Consider the following 19,864-nt stretch of genomic DNA (forward strand, 5'->3'; position numbering starts at 1 on the left):
AAAAATCGTCAAGATTCGTTGAAAAACAACGGAGTTACAGACTCTTGTTACTCTATTCTAAAACTTTTAAGCTAATTCAAACTCATTTTTTTTTACTGTAACATAACCTTACAAAATTTTGGCCAATCGCTCTTTGTCGATCAAAATTCTCGGAGAAAATTGATCCGATTCATGATTTTTATGAATGAGTCGCTTCCAAATTCCTGGTAGTTCTACATTATACGCGACAGACATACCTAGTACCAAATTCTAGTGACAGAGGAAAGATTTTGACCAACGCTCTACAAGGAGGCAATAGAAATACAGAAAAATCGAGATTGGAAAATTACTACAGACGCATGGACCGAAATACTATGGACCAGTGTACACAGCAAATATAAATACCAATCAGAGGACTTAATGTCTTCTTCTTACTTCTCTTCTGGGTTCTGTTTCTCACCTAGAAATTATCAAGAAATATATCAAGATTAGATTGGAAATTAAAACTGAAATTACACGCTTTTTTATGCGCTATCAACCAGGTTGATGTTACAACCAACCAGTCGGCAAGAATACCCTTTCTATGATTCCTAATAAGATTGCATTGAAACTAGAACATCCTGAAACATATACAGGGCATTCATTCCGAAGAACATCGGCAACGTTACTGGCTAATACAGGAGTTGATGTATTATTAGCAATCAAGAGACATGTGGGTGGAAATCAGCCACAATTGCAGAAAGTTATGTTGCTGACAGTTTAAGTAACAAAAATTAAATCACTTACCTCCTTAAAAACAATGTATTAATGGTATATTTACTATAGTGGGAGCAGCTAAAAGTCCTTTGTTATAACTTTCTATTTATTGCTATAATTCCATCTTCTTATTACAGTACATTCTTCTACCTCAGCAAATGTTTTTATTGCGGCTGCTAGGTTTTCGTACTGGGATGACTAGTTTTACGTGACAATATCGGCAAATTTATATTTTTATTTCAAATAAGTGACTATTTAGACATTCGTAAGTGAATTTCTTGTCATAATTTTATGCATTTAGCGTGATTCAAGTATTAATTTTGTCTTTGAACATTCGCTTTATATTTAAAACGTTACAAATAAAAAGAAAGATGCACTGTAAAAAAAATTGGACTTGTATTCACTCAGTTTCATTCAATAATGTATCAATTTCTGTCCGCACCCGATTGAGTGAAATTTTCCTCTATTAGTATGAGTACAACTAAAATTATAGGTATTAGTGAAACTTTAGTTTTAGTTCCAAAATATTATCGAAAATATAATAATAAATTTATTAAAATGCTCAATATTGACTGAAAATGTTAATAATTTCAGTCGATATAACTGTTAAAAAGTAGAATTCAAATAAAGTCAAATCACTAATGTACCTTTTGTAGATGAAATACTAGAAAAAATGTATCTACCTATAGTTTTGTACAACTTCTATCCGTATACTTTTTCGTTGAAAAATAACGGAGAAAATAAAGAGACACTTTTGGCGCATCACCCTGTATAATATTTTATTCCAAATTTCGAGACATTCCATTTTGGATGTTGTCCAATATAAAATTTCATATTCTTTATTCCACTAATTAATTTAATAAATAGATAATTGGCAACATTTTAAATTAGTTTCGCCATTAGCCTGTGAAATTAATTCACGAAATTAATTTGTAGCGAATTAATGAACACACCTATTTAAAATTTAACCTGCTACAATGGGTTCAGAAATAGTAACCTCTTCCCCGAGCGCTTCCCTTCTTTGGTGAACCAACTATATATAGAATAAATACATAATTTATGAAAATGTGCCTAGAAACGTTGGTAACACCAGTTATCATAAATCTAACCTGCTCACAGGAAATGCTTTAAAAACGTATTCACAATGATACTTCAGGTGAAACCCGAGACACCACGCAGCTGGCGCAACTTTTTCCGTTTGTGTAAATTAATTACATCTTAACTCTATTTAATGTATTTATAACTGATTTTTTTGGGATGTAAGGATAATTCAAGAAAAAAAATACGTATAATTGCACGCATTTAAGTCGACGAATAATGGAAATGCAAATGTTGCAAGTTAATGAATATACATTTGTGTGAAGAGGGTAAATTAATAAGGCAAAATGCGTTTCAGTTTCACACAAAGTACACAAATAATTGGCTGCAGTATTAATAAATTCAATTTTGTACAATAAAATATGCATATATTAGGTATAATTAATTTACTAACATACTTAAAAATTACATGCACATAATGATATGATAATTCTGAAGATTCCAAATATATATAATTTTTATTACTATGGTAGACCTGTTAGTAGGAGTACTGATCAAAATTTAAATACCTATGGTTATAATAGAGTTTTCCTATTCAGGTATAATACAGCAATTGCCATTTTTTTATATGTACGAAATCTGTTCAGAAAATAACCGAACTTTTTGAAATACAGCGCTAGTGGAGATATTTAGTTAGGTACGTGGTTGGCAGCATTGCGTTGCTCTGTAACCACATGTTCCCGGATTGTTGATATCTCATTTAGTTTTCGTGATATTGTTATTTGAATGTAACGTGTTTAAGTGTTAGTGATGATTTATGAAATGTGCGATTTTCTGGATCAACGACACAACGTAAAATTTTGCATGAAACTGAGGAAAACATTCACGGAAACGTTTCGACTTTGGGAACGAGCTTACGGAGATGATGCACTGAATCGTACACAATGTTACGCATTGTTTTCACGATTTAACAGTGGTCGTCAGTCAATTGAAGATAGTCCTCGACCAGGAAGGTCTTGAACTTCAACTAATGGCTACCACGTCCAGAAAGTCAAAGATCTGGTGTGTGCAAAAAGATCTGGAAAGTCCAATAATCCGCAAAAAAGACCAGATTTGTGGCGAAACAACTGACGGTTCTTGCACCATGACAATTCGTCCGCACGCTCAGCCTCGTCAATTCGACAGTTTTGTGTAAAATATCAGTTTACTGTCCTCCCTCCTTACTCGCCAGACCTGGCCCCTGCGACTGACAACTAAACACATAGTTCAATGTACTGAATTTCTAACTGTCTAAAGAGAAGAATAATAATATTTAAGGTAGAACAGGTATAAATATGTTCAGTGGGCAAATTGGTCATAAATGTACTTATCATAAAAAATATTTGTTTTAAGAATGAAAACGTCATATTTCCCAGCAAGAGAAGGACATTTTTTTCGTGATTAAATTATTGGACTCATAATTTTATATTAAGTTTAAATCAAAATGAAATGTTTTCAACTTATTTTTAGTTACCGCCTTAGCAACACACGCAGTATATTAAAAAAAAATGCCCCATTGAAATGTCTACAAATTTTGTTACTTTAGTATTTTAACTAATAAAATAAAAAAAATTACATTTCCAATTTCGTCTATAGGAACAAAAAAATATATATTTTTGTCTCTAGAGAGGAAATGTGTACTTTCTATAGATGAGAAAATAGTTTACCTTTTAACGGTTTTAGACTCGGTTTTAAATCTAAAAGCTTGTTATCAAAAAAATAATTTTCCTTATGATCAAAGATGATTGTTAACTGAATGAAATTCTAATATAGGTACCTACCTAAACATTTTTGAAATAACCTACTTTGTACCTAACTATTATATTTTATTCTTATAAAAAAAATGATACACTTCCTGTTCAAAAATAGAACTAAATCAAATTTTCAGGGGACAAAATTGAAAACTGACAATTCGTTTAACAATTTTGTAGCATATGGATCAAACTCTGCAAACATCGCAGTTGCAAATATTGACCTATTTACCTCAATCTGACACTGTAAGTAACTAAGCTAATCATTAAACAACACCTAGGTAAATTTTTATTAATAACAAGCAAATGTCCCGATTGTGACAAAAGAGCCCAATAATCAGATCACCTTGCAAAATTCCACTATATCTAAACTATAACCTGGATAGATATGTATTTATAAAAAAAATTAGTGCCTACAGTGCGGTAGTAAATATAAAAATATAAAGATATCTACCTACTTGCATAGTAAAAAAAATGAGGCGAGATGAATTATAACCGACAATTAATATTAACATACTATAAAATATAGTCGTATTGTAGGTATTCGCATGATAAAAATTATGGTATGTGGTGTATTTTTCGTATGATACACGTCATATTCCGGTTCTCAAATATTTTTTTTACATTCTATAACCCTAACTAAGCAACGAAAACCCATAATTTAGTGATGTTATGTTAATCCCGAATAAATAAAATAAAATACCTATAAAAGTTGTTTTTATTATTATTAGCCACTTGCAAGTAAAAATTTTTACCACACTCATGAGTGTGAATAAATAGGAATCACTCACAGTGTTATTTCAAAGTAAAATCTAACACTCAGAAATAAATATGTACCGTTGGCAGAAACTGGAACATAGAAAATTATTTACAACATGTTCCTTTTTGTCTTTCCTTTTTCCAGTCTAGTTAAATTTAACTGCTTTGCTAGGTTAGACATTACATCTGATCGGAACTAGGTAGGTAGGTAAAATAACTTAGTTTTCTCAACACGCTATTGTTCGAATACAACAAAAAGTTACCAATTAGTTACTGCAATGTGGTTTACTTTTATAGTCAAAATTGTTTTAGAAATAATATACCCGTATAGATAAAGGTGTACACTCACCTGAGTCATTTCTTCCATAGAGTTATGTCGGTTACAAGCTCGTTAACATGTTAGATAGGTTGCTTTTAAATGTTAATAAAAATAACTAACACAATGTAAGCGGTTAAATATCTGTTTTGATCAATGTCATTTAAACTCATATTATATGAGTCATATATGAGTGTCGAAATACGAACTAAAGTTGTTACTGTGTAACAATACATTTTTTTCTGTGTGGTGATGGTGCAATTGCTTTTTGATATATTTTAAAACAATATACCTAATAAGCAAATTTAACATAATACCCATTCAGTAATATACTTTTTTAGGTTACTTAATTATACATATTTCAAAGGCAAATTAATTAAAACTAGAAATGTTGCGACTGGCATTGTTATTTGTTTTGTTTTCTGGTTGAAACAGATAATAAATTTCTGAACTAAATTTGTGTATCTGTAATTTAAATGGAAAATTTTCACCACAAATTGTATCAATTTAAAAATTGTTTGTGAAATTTCAAGCGCATTTATTCTGTCACCACTCACAATCCTCTACAACGCAAAATATTATTCATTTATTAGAGATAATACAGTATGCCTAGATACTTACATCCTGTAAAATTCATAATTGTGTTGGTTAGCATCGCGGTTAGCGCATTTTAACATTTTAATCAATGAAATTAAAAGCATCTGACTGTGGAGCAGTTGTAGGTGTAGACCGGATTTAACAGTGCGAATGAGGCATTTGATGACTCAGGTAAAAGCTAATTTCTGCTAACCACCCACCAGTTCGCTTATTGGCCTCAAATTACTTCACAACTTCCTTTCGTTGGAAACCGAGTTAATAAAGGCAACGAGTGTAGTAAAAAAATATACGAGAAATACTGCTGACGGGTACTTTTTTTAAAGTTTTGTATGTATAAACATTCAAATAACTACTCTTATTAGGTAACAAATATTTAAGATTGTACAAAGATTAACAAAATGATAGGTATACCCTTTACTTAAAAAAAGAGTCACTTATTGTTTATATTTTAAGAAACTGTATAAATTAATGTAAATAATTAAGCAAATTATAGAGAATATTACGTTATCAAATACGGAATACGCAATATACTTTAATCAACATTATTCACAGTGATATCTATTTACTTTAGCACTTAATCTAATGCCAGTTACACACGTTACGATAAATCGTAACGATTTATCATCGGATTTATCTGTAACTAAAAATGTCTACGATACATCCCATCTACACGAGACAAATGTTTGTGCAAACTAACAAATTTATTATTAATGTGCAGTCGACATGGACAGTGCCTTCATAGGAAACAGAAAATTGCCTGCAAAAGGAAAAAAAATGTTCGGCATGGTATTTATTTTCTTGTCGATTGAATCATTACAATTTGAGAAAAATTATAAAATTTATAGCTTGCTTTTTCTTACATTAAGCTGAATTACCAAGACATTAAGATATGTATTTGTTTAAACCAAAAAGTAACGAACACGAATTAGTTGTATTTATCAATAATTTCTAAAATGATTGGTTTCTACAAAAAATAATTAATACAAAGACTTGAAAAATAAAAGTCAGATTATTATTAAATAATATAAAATTTAGAAAATTGTGGTTCCTATCTTTAAGGAATGACATAAACTAAAAGTAATATCACATTTGTTTAATTATTATGGAAGAGTGGCTTCTTTAACATATTTTTTAAATAGCTAGCTTGTGACTTTAGTGCTATTAATATTTAATTTTTATATAGTTGGATACTCACAGATCTATTAAGTAATATCTAGATATTATAGTATTAATAGATACTTACATTGGCAATTTTATTTAGGAAAATTTTGCAAAGTTTTCCATTTTGAACAAGATTGGGAGTTTCATACATATTTTTTGATTAGCTTATTATTAAACCATCTATTAAACATTAACATAACATCTATGTAAGGCGTTTAAAAGTTAGTCGTAACGTCAGTAGAAGCGCCTAATCTCTTTCAGGGATTTAATTAAATACCTATAATTTCTCTGACAAATGTATTCACTTATTGGATAGATTACTTTCTATTTGATTGATTTTTTGAAATAAACAAACAATTTATGTTATGTATATTTCCAATTTCCGTCTGCCATCTGCTGCTTAATATTAATAGAGATAATTTACGATAATCCTATCTTAATAAATGCATTTTTATTTGACTGATTCCTGACTGATGTATTTCGATATCGATATCATTAGATACATGTTATACCTGTCAGTCGTATAAATGTACAATTAAAAAAATATATTAAAATTAGTCACATATAGGTACAGAAAATGTTTGTTCTTATACCAAAGCGCCCTCTGTAGAATAACGGTGTATCTAAGTCGTTCGTTTTGAAGGAAGGAAAATAAATTTTGTTTAATTAAATAAAGACGCGCATTTGTTGACATTTGGTTTTGTATTTTTCTACGGTTTTGCTTCTTGCTACACAATGAAAGTAAATAGGTACCCACCCTTAAATAAAACAGTCAGTACGCCTATGGTGTGATAAGATATTGCTTGTGATGAGTTTTAAGTAATAATTAGGTATAAGTATATTATTTTTTATGGATTTGTGATTAACTTTGCACAATTTATCTTTAAGAAACCCACGTAAGTAAGTTGTTGGTGGCATGGCAAAGGATGCGTCGTTTTTAACCTAAACATTTTACGGTAACGGCTTAGATGCCTTAATTCGTTGAAAACAACTTGGAAATTGTGCTGAACTACTTAGGGGAGTTCGCGACAGCTGTTGGTTAAGTTCGCAGACCCCAATTAACGGGTAAATTGGTTAGGTATGGGACACACGGGTATAGTTGAGAGTGGTGCGAGGATTTCGGTGGCGGTGACAAACGGCGCAGGACAACCCTGTGGAGCGTGAAAGTACTGGAAGAGAAGTACAGTAGAAACATGTCAGTTCAGTACCTGAGTATTCGGCGATGTTCGGAAGCCAAACTGGGACATGGTGTGTCCCAGTCGCTGCTGCACTCACTGAGTCGTCGCCAAGGGAAGCATGGCTTCCAGCACACCCGCACTATTGCACTCTAACTAATTGCCGTACTTGTACAGACAACACTCGCCACTAGTGTCGCATTCGCATGTCCAGAGGTCCGCCACGTGGCCCGCCGCCGCACACGCAAAAATTCGGTAGCGATTAGTTGTGGTAGTACGAAACGTCCCTGCACCAGGTGATAATTGCGGTCGGCCTCAGCCGTGCGCTTCTTTCTGGCGGCCTGATTTTTGCGAGTCTGTCCAGTGGGTGGAGCGGAGTGGGGCCGTGGGAGGGGGGCCTCTTCTGTGGTCAGAGCGTTTCCAACGAGTCCTGTTTTTGCCACCGACAGAACGCGACTACTGATGTCACGGAATTCTTTTAACGGCGACAAATTGTCGCGATCACACAACACAAGCGCAGTAGTCGCGGCGATCCGTAAAAAAACGTCGCGAGTGGCGGGGTTCGGGCAACTTTTCTCCGGGGACTGTGTCGCTCTTTCTGAGATACATTTTTGTGGCCTCCCCTCGACGGACCGATTGATCCACCACCACTAAAAATTGCGCCCTACTTCTTTTTCTGTCCCCTCCTGCGGCGCATTTTTCCCCTCTGGAGGGCGAGCCGGCGGCGGATTGAAGAGAGCGTCAGCGGTACCGCCTAGGCCCGCCCTCTCGTCTCGCCCAATCCCGGCCGCGTGATGGATCGACCGCGTGCAGACAGCAGCCCCGTGTCTAACCGCCGTACCGTGTTCGCACCTCCAGACACGGGTCGGCCACCGTCACGCTATTTGGCCCTCTTACATCCTTCCTTCTTTTTCCTTTCTTCTTCATGTTATCTGCTATCTGCTGCTGCCCCTACTGGCGGTATTATGTCGTATGCGCCGCGCCAGCGTTTACTTCAACTCTGCCGTACATACATAATTATCACCCCCCATATTCGTCTAACCGCTACATACAGGGTGTCCCAGAAATAAGTGCCAAAGTCTCAACCACGCTTTTAACTCGACAACTTTCATTTAATGTGTTTTTTCGAGCACCTTTCGATGATAATATGTTATCTAGGATCTGTTCATTTAACAAAAAATTGTAATAATCAGTCCATAAAACATTCGCATAAGTTACTTAAATAAGTATAGACAACTCGTAACAGTTTTCGAAAAATTATGTTACACAAATTTGTTGCTTTTGATATACGTTAAATATAGTCAAAATTTTTACGCTTATTTCTGGAACTCTTAGTATACAGGGTGTTTGTAAATAAGTGCGAAATATTTAGGGGGTGGTTGTCGAAGTTATTTTGCGAAAAATAGTTCATATAAACGTAGGTCAAAATATGCTTCATTTCCGAGAACACTCTGTTTAAATTTTAATTTTTTATTTATTTTTATCAATTATTTCAAAGTTTTAAAGATATTGACTTGAAATTTGATGGTTGTATTTTATATAGAAATATTGACAGTAACATACTTACTAGATAATGTAAATATATCAATACAAATTAAAAGTACACAACTAGCAATAAAATATGTTTAATTTTTTTCCTCGAAAACGGTGCATCCTACGAAAAAAATTGAAGAAACCAATTTCATTCAGAATTGATGGCGGATTTCTAAAAAAAATTAAAATCGGGAAAAAGTCAGTGGCGTACCATTGTTTTATTAAAAAAAATTGTGGCATTCTCGCACGAACGTCTCTGGTGCAAGTAGAAATATTTGGATCACCCCAAAAAATGCACATTTATCTCTCCAAAGCGTTTTTCAAATTTCGAGTCAATATCTTTAAAACTGTTTGAAATAATTAATAAAAATAAGTAAAAAAAATTAAAACACTGTCTCTCGGAAACGAAGCATAATTCGATCTACGTTTATATGAACTTTTTTCGCAAAATAACTTCAGCAGCTACCCCCTAAAATATTTCACACTTATTTACAAACACCCTGTATAATAGATACGGGGTCAACTGAAAGTCGTTATTACCATTATATTTTTGAAAAAATAGTAAGTACCTACAATATATCCTATTACAAAAAATAATAGGGTTTTTGTGATAGTATTTAGCAATTTTTTTTCTTTAAATCTTAATTGTCGCACTACTTATGCGACAATTATTTGTGGTTTATGTCAAAGTAATAAGCATTTAGTTGTAGTAACGTCAAATCCGAGAATATATAATAGAACTTCTGAAAATAAAAATAAATTTTCGTGTGATCTAAATTAAAATAAATATTTCTTATTTTTTTAGCTCAAGAAAAGTTGTAAATAAACTTAAGATTGTTTTTCTAAAGCTAAAAAGATTTTTTAAGAAATCATTCAATGTTATAGATACAAAAAATATCAAGAGAAAATTTTTCCTTGAAACTGAAATTTTCATGGAAAACTATGAGTCACTTTTTACTTCAGAGACACAGAGTCGTACTATTCCTTTATTAAATTATTATAGTTAAAGCAATTATCCATATGTCCGCCACTGGTTTTTTCGGAATTTAAATATCGCATATTAGGGAAACGTTTCCAGGTATGATTTTAATATGCTCCAATTTTTTTATAACTTTTAAAATTTTTTGTAATTTAATTATTTTTTAATACGATAGACAACAGATAAGACTCCTTAAAAATTGACCCATGCAAACAATTTGGCTTATTTGGTTTGCCAGGGAAGGACTAGCTGTAGCACAGTAATGCCAATTTTTTACACCCTTTATGATAAAGACTCAAAAATAATATTTTTAGATAGCTTGAACCTTAAACTGGTTGTTTTCGAGAAAAAACTATTTTTGTTTAATATGATTTTTATTATATTCATAAAGAGAAATAAACCGATGAAATTTGAATTCTCTCTGCGCCTATCTAAAAAAATGCCACTTTTATTAACATTTGTATTTTTATAAAAATAATTAAACTACAGAAAGTATTTAAAAGTTATTAAAAAAAATAGATTTGCATGGGTGTTCTTTAGGGGCTTGTATCTCCGTAGGGCGGCCCTCTAGGGGAAATTTTTATTGGAAATTGTCATGTTATTTTAACGTCCTCTGTATAAATTAGAGAGCTTGCATATTCTGGAACACCCTGTATAAACAGAGTGGGTACATATATTTTTCCCAGAGATTTGCCACAAATTTTCAAAAAATGTGACCGATATGCCTACTTGACATCTATGCCACTGACTTGAGTTGGGACTTAGTATCTTCGATATTTAGAGGCATATATTTTTTTAACTTTAACTCCGTGTCAAAAAAAGGGTGAAGTTTAGAAAATAAATTTACATAGCAAATCGCCATTATTTTTACCTTCTCCCAAAAGTTTCGTAATTTAAATTGTATACACCTTGTATAAATGATTAGGTATATGTCGAAACCCGTACAGAATGTATAAAATAATATATCGTTTCCTGATTGTTGATTATTGCTCAGTAATAATAATGAGAAATTAAAAATAACAATAATAGAATAACAAATAAGCCATTAGGTATAATGTTCAATTTATGGATCGACATCGGTAAACTTCCAAGACGCTCCTCCTTTATTTTCCCGAACACACACGTATAAATCATTTGTTTGCGGATTCATATGCAGTAAAATTGTGAAATACGTGCGAAAGCCGGCTAAAAGCATTGGAATTCCACCACGGCTTTTTCTGAATGGTAATAAATAAGTTCGCGCGGTATCCGCCGTAATCGTTCCCCGATGGCAGCACCGTACAATCACATGTTTACGGTCTCGTAACGCCGATCCCAGTGGTAGGGAGATAACGATAGAAGAGGGGATCGTCATTGCCTACTTTGATTCTTTCTCTTTTGTTACCTAGTTATGTTTGCTCTCGGTGTAGTTGTAAAGTATAGAGCGAGACGGTGACATGGTCTTGGAAGTTGATGAGACAATGTCAGATGTGGAGATACTCGATGCTTAAGTTTTAACATTAATCTCTGGAAGATTGATGATTGTGTATTATCTTGAGAGGACCCGTGATAAAACCGATCTCTAGAGATATTGATGTAACTGGCGGGGTATGAAAGTTCTACCAACTCGAATTATGTATTTATACGGGAGGTTTCTTGCTAAATTATTCAAATTTGTATCGTTTTCTTCATGAATTAATAGTAGGTACCCACCACTATTGTTTTAAAATCTAGATAGAATAGAATCTTGTATCACAATTCATAAACATATAGAAAAGTAGCTACTTATATACTTAGAATTTACAATTTTAATACCTATCGTTTAAATATTTAAATAAGTATTGATTCTTTTGATTCTTAATAGTAAAAATTTGTAGTTTGGGAAGTGATAAAAAGGATTATCTACTTATAATCAAATTTCCATATACGTAATTATATTCTGCGATTCAAAGGGGATGTTTTCACACTTCTAATTGCACATGAGGTTTGTAAATTTGGATTGTTTAATGAGAAACTGTTGCTTAGCAATTAGACGAGGAAAACTGCCAATTATTAAAACGCGACACCGAAGATTAGATTACCAGTTTTTCGAATTAAGTTGCTATAGGAAACAGTTTAGAATTTAAACAACAGAAATTTATGTGGTATCAATACAAACATCGAGTGTAATTCGGCAGGACAATTTAATGAATAAGAAACTATTTATGAAAAACTAAAAATAAATACCTACATTTTTATTTGAGCGTACAATTATTAAACACGCAGTTATTGAAATTCATACGAGGAATACTAATGCCGCTACGGGTGCCACAGCTAATCGTTTCTGTATTAGATTAGATGTTGAAGTTTATTCTTTTTCCAAACAAATCGATTGAATAATACTTGAATGATACTCTTTGTCAATTTGTAAGTATGGTTTTATTGATGAAGAATTGCTATGTCCTGTTATTTTTATTAGAACTTATTCTTCAATTCCGCTTTTACTTAATTCGCTAACTGCTGCCGCTCGATTTCAGTGATTTGTAATTTTGACACGTTTGACATCTATACCAGTGTGTTATGCTGAGCATTTATGCCCGTTTGCACCGTTTAGAATTTAAGCCAAGTTCAACTGAACTTGGTTTAATTTTAAAACTAGGTTTTAATAATCAGCTTTTGCACCACTTACTGCCGACTGTAGATTAAATTAAACTGGGCTTTAAGAACACTGTTTAGGGATTTTATTATGCTGCTAACTTATGTCCAGCTATGTTCGGAAAAAAATATGTCAAAGTCAAATTCTCAAACCAAAATTTTAATATGAGTACCATCAATGGCACCTAACAACCTAGGAAATGATGCAATTTGATATAACTCATGTTGCGCACCAACTATTTCTTCTGGGTATGGCATTTTTATGTATCTCTGATAAAGCCGAGCTATTGCAATTGATACTCTTACCATTATTCTGGACACTGTTGATATGCCCATCCCTGAAAAGTCTGCAATGGCAGACAAATGACCAGCACAAGCATAGAACCAATTGTTGGATAGGGGATACACTATTATTCCCAGAAATACAAAATCATATTAAGAATAAAAGCTTTTTATAACTCCAAAATTCTGATTGTCAGTTGGATCGTGTTCATGCCGACGTGATCGTAAAACATATATATCACTTGGATATTCCAACTCCTCTTCAATTAAAGTTAGCAGATGTAATGTGGTCTCTTTTGTCAACCTAAATCTGCGGAAAAAAGTCATATTGTCTAGATCAAAATCATCCAATACATCAAAGTCAGAATCTGAATCCATTTCAGAGTTCTCAATGATGTCTTAACACCACTCACTCATTCACAGTCCACAGGAAAAAGGAAGAAATGCCTATTTAAAAAAATATAACTAGCAGCTAAGTACTGTCAATAGTGTCAATTTATATTTTCTCATTAATCCAAGTTTAAGCGGTTAAATTTGAGAGTTTAAATGAATCCTAGATTAATACATAGATTTTAAACGGTGCAAACAAAATGTTTTCTCTTTTCGGGTTGTGCTTGTAGGATTTTACGTTTAGCATCACGTGCAGCTCGTGATGAATTAAACTGTACGTCGGTGAAAAGGTTAAACACAATATTGAATTCTTTATACATACTTTGAAACATTTTAACGGTGATGTTCCAAATTGTTTTACCTACCGCTTCCTTGTAGTCTTTTCCGTCATATTTTCGCATATTAAAAGCCCAATCTTGCAATATTAGATTCAATTTCTCGATGGAAGTATGTATCTGCCTCAAATTTATATCCTTTCGCATCGCAAAAAATAGAAAATTGTCGCCAGATTGATGATTAAGTCGCAACTGTTGGTAGATTCACCGAATCGACTCATTGTTAGTTGGTTAGTGTTTAATAATTCAATAAGTTGTTGACAATAATGTCAAACTATTTATTTTGGCAACTGACACCGCGATATTTGTTTAAAAAATGAATAAGTGAAAAAACCACTAGTGCATTTATTGCTTTAACAGTTGCAGGTAACTTTTGCTGCTGTCAAAGTGACAATTGCACTGTGGCATATAGGATTTTTTATATATTTTGAAACATATGCTGCTTTGTCAGCAATTCTTCTTTAAAGATGTGTAGAAAATCTTTAGAAATTTGTCCAGTATTCAAAAAAGGTAATTTGTATGTGTCTAATTACTAGAGATCGGAAATACTAGGGCGGCTGTAACGAGGTACAGGGTTCTCTTTTATGAAATTTTATTCAAACTAAAAGCGACACAAGCGTAATCTTCTTATAACTGCACTCTACAAAAAGGGGCGGAGACTATTTTTCTACATTAAACGCTTCACATGGAACGTACCAACTTGAATGAAAATCAAGTCGAATATTTAGTACTTACATACATATTTAGCAGGACAAACAAACAAATGAACGGCGCGCGGGGGAGAGGTGGAAGTTGCGGCTACCAACTACGAGCGATTTATCTATTTTATTAATGACAATTGATTTTATTTTAGAAAATCTGGAGAAATTATTGCATCCCGACAGCTCGGAAGGTTGCACATTATTCCGGAATACTTCCTCTAACTTGAAGCTTCGCATCGATCATTTTATTCGATATGCATCTAGCAGCACCCTGACGCTTGCCCTGTAGGTCTGGCGCATGGCGTGCCAGTGAACAATACAGGTTTTTTGTTGAGGGACGTTGGCCGTGAATTTCATTGTCATTTGTGTATGTGTGAGTTATTTTGACGCTTTGTTCGGTCGAGTCTATGGCACGTGTTTTTATGGCAGTCAGTAGCATGATGTGGACATAGAGCGGCACACGCTTTGATCACAGATTTAACCTGTTTCTGCTACTACAACGCGTATTTCCGCTTACTAGCACAACATATGTTACTACTGTTTTTTTTTTTAATTTCATTATCATCACAAAGTTTTCGATGTGCACTAATTATTACCGTCCTATTGCTTTACACTGCAATTTTGTTGAGAACGTAAGACATTCGTAGGTACCTATCAAATTATGAGAGTAATATTATTGTTCCTAAAAAACATTGTTTCTTTCATTATTAGTCTTAGTTCTATTATTAGTCTCTGTTAGAAAACTTAATTTATAATTGATGCCCTTGATCGAAGGAGCCAGATTGATGTCATTTAAACAGACTTCCCTAAGGCACTTGATTCCTATTTTAATGGATAAATAGTAATTTGTGCAGTGTTGTGATAGTCAGATAGTAAAATTGAATACCCACAATATCAGGTGTTCTAAATCTTAACCTATCTATTTGTTTTGAGTTTGCAATCGACAGCACCTAAATGTTAGTTAAATGTCACATTGTCGTATATCAAATCCTTTAACTTGTAACTATCAGCTGGAAGTCATCACACTAAATCGATCAGATATTATCTTGGTGTAAAGGAATATGAAAGAATATTAACACACTAAAATTGCTCTTCGTAATATTTGTCAGGTCGAGGCCTAAATATGCATCTGTAATTTGGAATTCTATATGTATATTCAATACATGTTTTGACAATAGAGAACATGCAAAAGCGTGTTTTTAAATCTACTGTTTTGACGTTAGATGAGCAGCTTAGAAGATGATGGGAGAAGTATGCTGTACTATTTTTTTTACAAAATTCTCAATAGTAGAGTAAATTCTGCATCTCTATTATCTGAAGTCGAAATATTTTATTGTACGATTCGAGACAAAGAAAAAAATATTATATGATCTTTAAACAAGAGAATGCAGTTGTTTTTGTGTCAAATTTATTTATTTTTTAAGGTTTTATTATTATTATACATAGCTTTAAATTTTAAGTTAAAAATTTAATTTCTAATTTATATATATTTTTTATGGGTGCTTTCGTTTGTATATTTGTACTGTACCTGTTCAATCAATTTTATTCCAATTTGCCAATTCTTCAATTGCTTTACTTGCTTTACTTTACGTGCAATTGCTATACAGGGTGATTCAGTCATAATGTCATTAATTTGAAGGGAAAATAGGGAAAAACGAGTAGAATACGAATACGCGATTAAAAAAATTTTGAAATGCACATTTGCGCTGAAAAAAAAACTTTCAAATCATTATTTAAACTCCTTTTCAGGCCGCTCCTGGACCTACAAAGGTTTATCGAGACCAAAACCTATTTACCAAGACACATGTGCTGGATTACACAGGACCACAAAAAAAATCGACGAAAGGTATTATATGTTTTTTGGGTCGCTGAAACCGAATCTACAACTCATTTAGTCCCATCACGTCAGAGTTTTTTTCTAACCTCAAAAAATAGCTGAAAAATGGTAGAATTCAACAAAATCAACCCTGCAACCTGTTAAAACCTTATAACTTCACATCCTTATGATCCCGAACGAGCTCGATAAGTCGTAACTCGCAACCGTAAAAATATATAACCTCAAAATTGGATGAGCCAAAAACCCAAAATAAGCAAATAAACTTACACATAGGGCACAAACCTTCATTTTTGAATAGTAAACCCTTTTAACCTAAAACCCCGAAACCTCATAACCTGAAAACACGACAAGGCCTTAATCTGAAACCTCAAAACCCCGAAGCTAAATATCCCAAAAATCCCAAAACTTCAAAACCAGGGCCGGCATTAATAACGGTGAGGGTGGCAATCACTTCGAGCGTCACACATGAGCAGCGAGACACACACTTCGAACAAAGAAGCCACTGGCCGAAACTCATAAACTTAAGCTCACAAACCCACATACCCTGGATGAAGCTAAATCTCTAAACCCGAGTTCCCAAACCCACAAAGCCTGAGTGCAGTAAGATCTCTAAACCCGGGCTCCCAAATCCACATATCTTGGGTACATCAAACCCTCAAACCCAAGATCCTAAACCCACATACTCTGTTCAGAGCGCGATCAATGTTTGTTACAAAGAGGATAAAGAAGCAAATGGCTTAGTATCAAACTTAACTTGCAAACTGTAACACTCTCTTGTTTCACCTAGGGCATGAGGGTGTGAAAGCTTGGTTTCATGAGTCCCGCCAAAGGCCTGTGTGATGGAAGCGTAGATCTTGCTGCGCCCAAGGTACGTTGTGCTCAGGATATGTGGGTTTGGGATTTTGGGTTTAGGGACCCTAGATTTGGCCGAGGAGACCTTTCGCCGATTTTTTTTGTGGACCTGTTATTTTTTTCTTTTTTGGAGATATTTTTAATAAACTTAGGTTACTACAGGAATTTTAAACAATACCTATCGAAAGAGTAGCTAATAAAAATGCAAATAATTAAATTTTATAAATATGTCTGGAAAATACGTAAGTTAATAAATAAAGATAGCAAAAACTCTAAATCAATAAACACTACAATAAACCTGCAAAAACTTTAAAAAATGTTATCATTAAATATTTATGTTGACACTAATAAAAATTGTCTGAAATAAAAACATTATTTTTTCTACAAAACTTGGTGGACATCTTAAAAGCATATATCCTAATGATTAATGAGTTATTTGTTAATTTTTTTTTGTACAATTCTTACCTATGTAATTTACTTCTTCCAACGACATTTTTTGAAACGTCTTTTGTGAACTTTATATTCTAATAATGCTGCAATAATATACATTTATTTCTTTGATGCAATCATATCCTGATAAACCCTTAAAACATTGCATGATGTAACGTTATTGCATGCATATGTCTATGAACGCAGAAACTACCGATACGAAGGGAAGGGAAGCTTAAGGCCTGAATAGTTATCCAATTTAAATAAATCGATACAGGATTATACGTCCTGGAAACTTTTAAAACCAATTGCTTTTTTCTAGCTTACTGTGGAACAACATTTTTTATAACGTGTTAGCTATACATATGTATGCACTATACGAAAAAATATTGCAAATTCAGAATATGATGCTAATTCGATTATTTATAAATCGATGGAAGCGAAATGATAAACATTTTTGTGTTGTACATAAAGTTTAGAAAATATATGGAAAAATTGATATTTAATGCAAAATAATGCAAACCCATTTGTAATAGCTGTGAGGATTTTTTAATTATACCCATTTCAAACTTCTTTTCAATGCACAGGTGTAAAATACTAACAGATTTCTTTGTTATTTTTCTTTCGATTTCCAATACTTCAATATTACTAAAGAACTACATGTAGGAGCAGAACACCATACTTTCTCTTTTTTGAAAAGTAAAGATATTAATTGTATATACAGATGTTTTTATGTTTGTCATATACACAGGGTGTCCGCAACAAATGGGTCATAGTTCAGGGTAACTTCCTTGGGTAGAAATAAACCATTTCAAGTCAAGTTACCTTAAAAGCTCTTGAGAGAAATGAGAATTTTCATGTCATATAAATAATTGTGAGATTGGGAAATAACGATCCCCGTTTGCGGTTTACTTTTTGCTCTTTCCATTTTTCTGTAATGGCGGTCAACCATCAATTCTGGGTCATCTTGTATATTTCAGACATATTTATGCATAATTTAACCATCAAATTCAATCAATCAAACCTTAACCGGTATTCAGAATAATGACTCTAAGCGGGATTAATAGAAATAACGATGAAACTTTCCTTCTTGCGCTTGTCAACAAGTTGTGTTACTGTCAGTATCGAGAATAGATTATTTAAAATCTTGTTTGACACATTCGTTACAAAATTAAACTATACCTGCAATCCCCCATTAAAAAATCTAGATCAACGCATTTTTATATTACAACGGTAAAGATGATAATTTTAAGTAATTCAATAAATTTCTTTGACCAACTCCGTACTCTCAAAATAACGAAGTTAAGTAAAATGTATTTGCAACTGTATATATCGATATTATTAGAAAATATTTCTGCTATTGGGTTGAACACTATCTTGTATTAAATATATAGCTTTTATCGTGATGATATCCAAGAAAATTTTTTCTTGCATTCAGAAACAATGGTCCTAAACGGAGGAAATGCTTCAGCTTTAAAAAGTAATGTATATTTTACCGATTTGAAAAAATATTTGTAGGCAGTTGTAATTCTGTGACGAAAATCACACTAGCCAGTATTTTATCGATGTTTTCATGAATTACCTTCCTATAAGCCAATGAAAATACCGTCATCTTAAGCAGGTGTCCCAGTTGTTCTGGTTTTCGTTGACGGTAGTTCGAAGATCCCTCCTTGATCTGAGTGACCCTCCTCAGGATACAGCAGCTACTTGCTGGTTATGTATAGAATTTGTTTGTGACCATTTGTGGAAGTAGTCCATTACTACTCAACTGTAGAAATTTCTAATACTACCATGAGGAAACCAGCGATGTCGATATCTATCCTCTCATATGGAACCCCAACATTACATTGCTTGATTTGCCCTCGAATACCAGTCCTTATTGGTTCCTACTAGAAGCACAAATGTCGCAATGTTAGCAAAATTCTTCTGCATGAGAACTTTTCGGAGGAATATAGTTGGTAGATTCCTTTTTGCCATTAGGATCCTTTCAAGTCCTTTTTAACAGGAGTAAGGAGTCCGATGGTGTTCCATTACCTTTGAAAGATAAAGATGTGTTGTAAATGTTCTGGCAGGTAGTCTGTCCAATTGTTTATGTCCCATTGGAAAATACGGCAGTTTTACTATGTTCTTTAGCAAGTATTTTATTGTCCCATTAGTCTGAGTCCTGAATACTAGTTCTTTGGTAAACAAATTCGAACTTTTATCTTGTTTTCGGTCACACACCATCCTTGAATCAGGGTGGAATGGTCTGTTTGATAAAACGTCAGCATTGCAATGGTTAGGTCTCTTCCAGTGTTCAGTTTGAGGTCATACTCCTACAAACACTGAAGCCATGTTACTAC

The 19,864-nt window shown here is 33.2% G+C and overlaps 1 protein-coding gene across 1 annotated transcript in view; it reads right to left on the minus strand.

Moving 5' to 3' along the window:
* The window catches only part of LOC108905125 (homeobox protein caupolican), a 109,160-nt gene extending 101,162 nt beyond the window's left edge, over positions 1–7,998 (minus strand). The window contains exon 1 of the mRNA XM_018707899.2: positions 7,605–7,998. Coding sequence (XP_018563415.1) covers positions 7,605–7,643 — 39 coding nt within the window. The 5' untranslated portion in view covers positions 7,644–7,998. The remainder of the gene's footprint in view (positions 1–7,604) is intronic.
* Between the last annotated feature and the right edge of the window lie 11,866 nt (positions 7,999–19,864).

This window comes from Anoplophora glabripennis, unplaced genomic scaffold (genome assembly GCF_000390285.2).
Source record: "Anoplophora glabripennis isolate ALB-LARVAE unplaced genomic scaffold, Agla_2.0 scaffold176, whole genome shotgun sequence".
In the NCBI taxonomy this organism is placed as follows: domain Eukaryota; kingdom Metazoa; phylum Arthropoda; class Insecta; order Coleoptera; family Cerambycidae; genus Anoplophora; species Anoplophora glabripennis.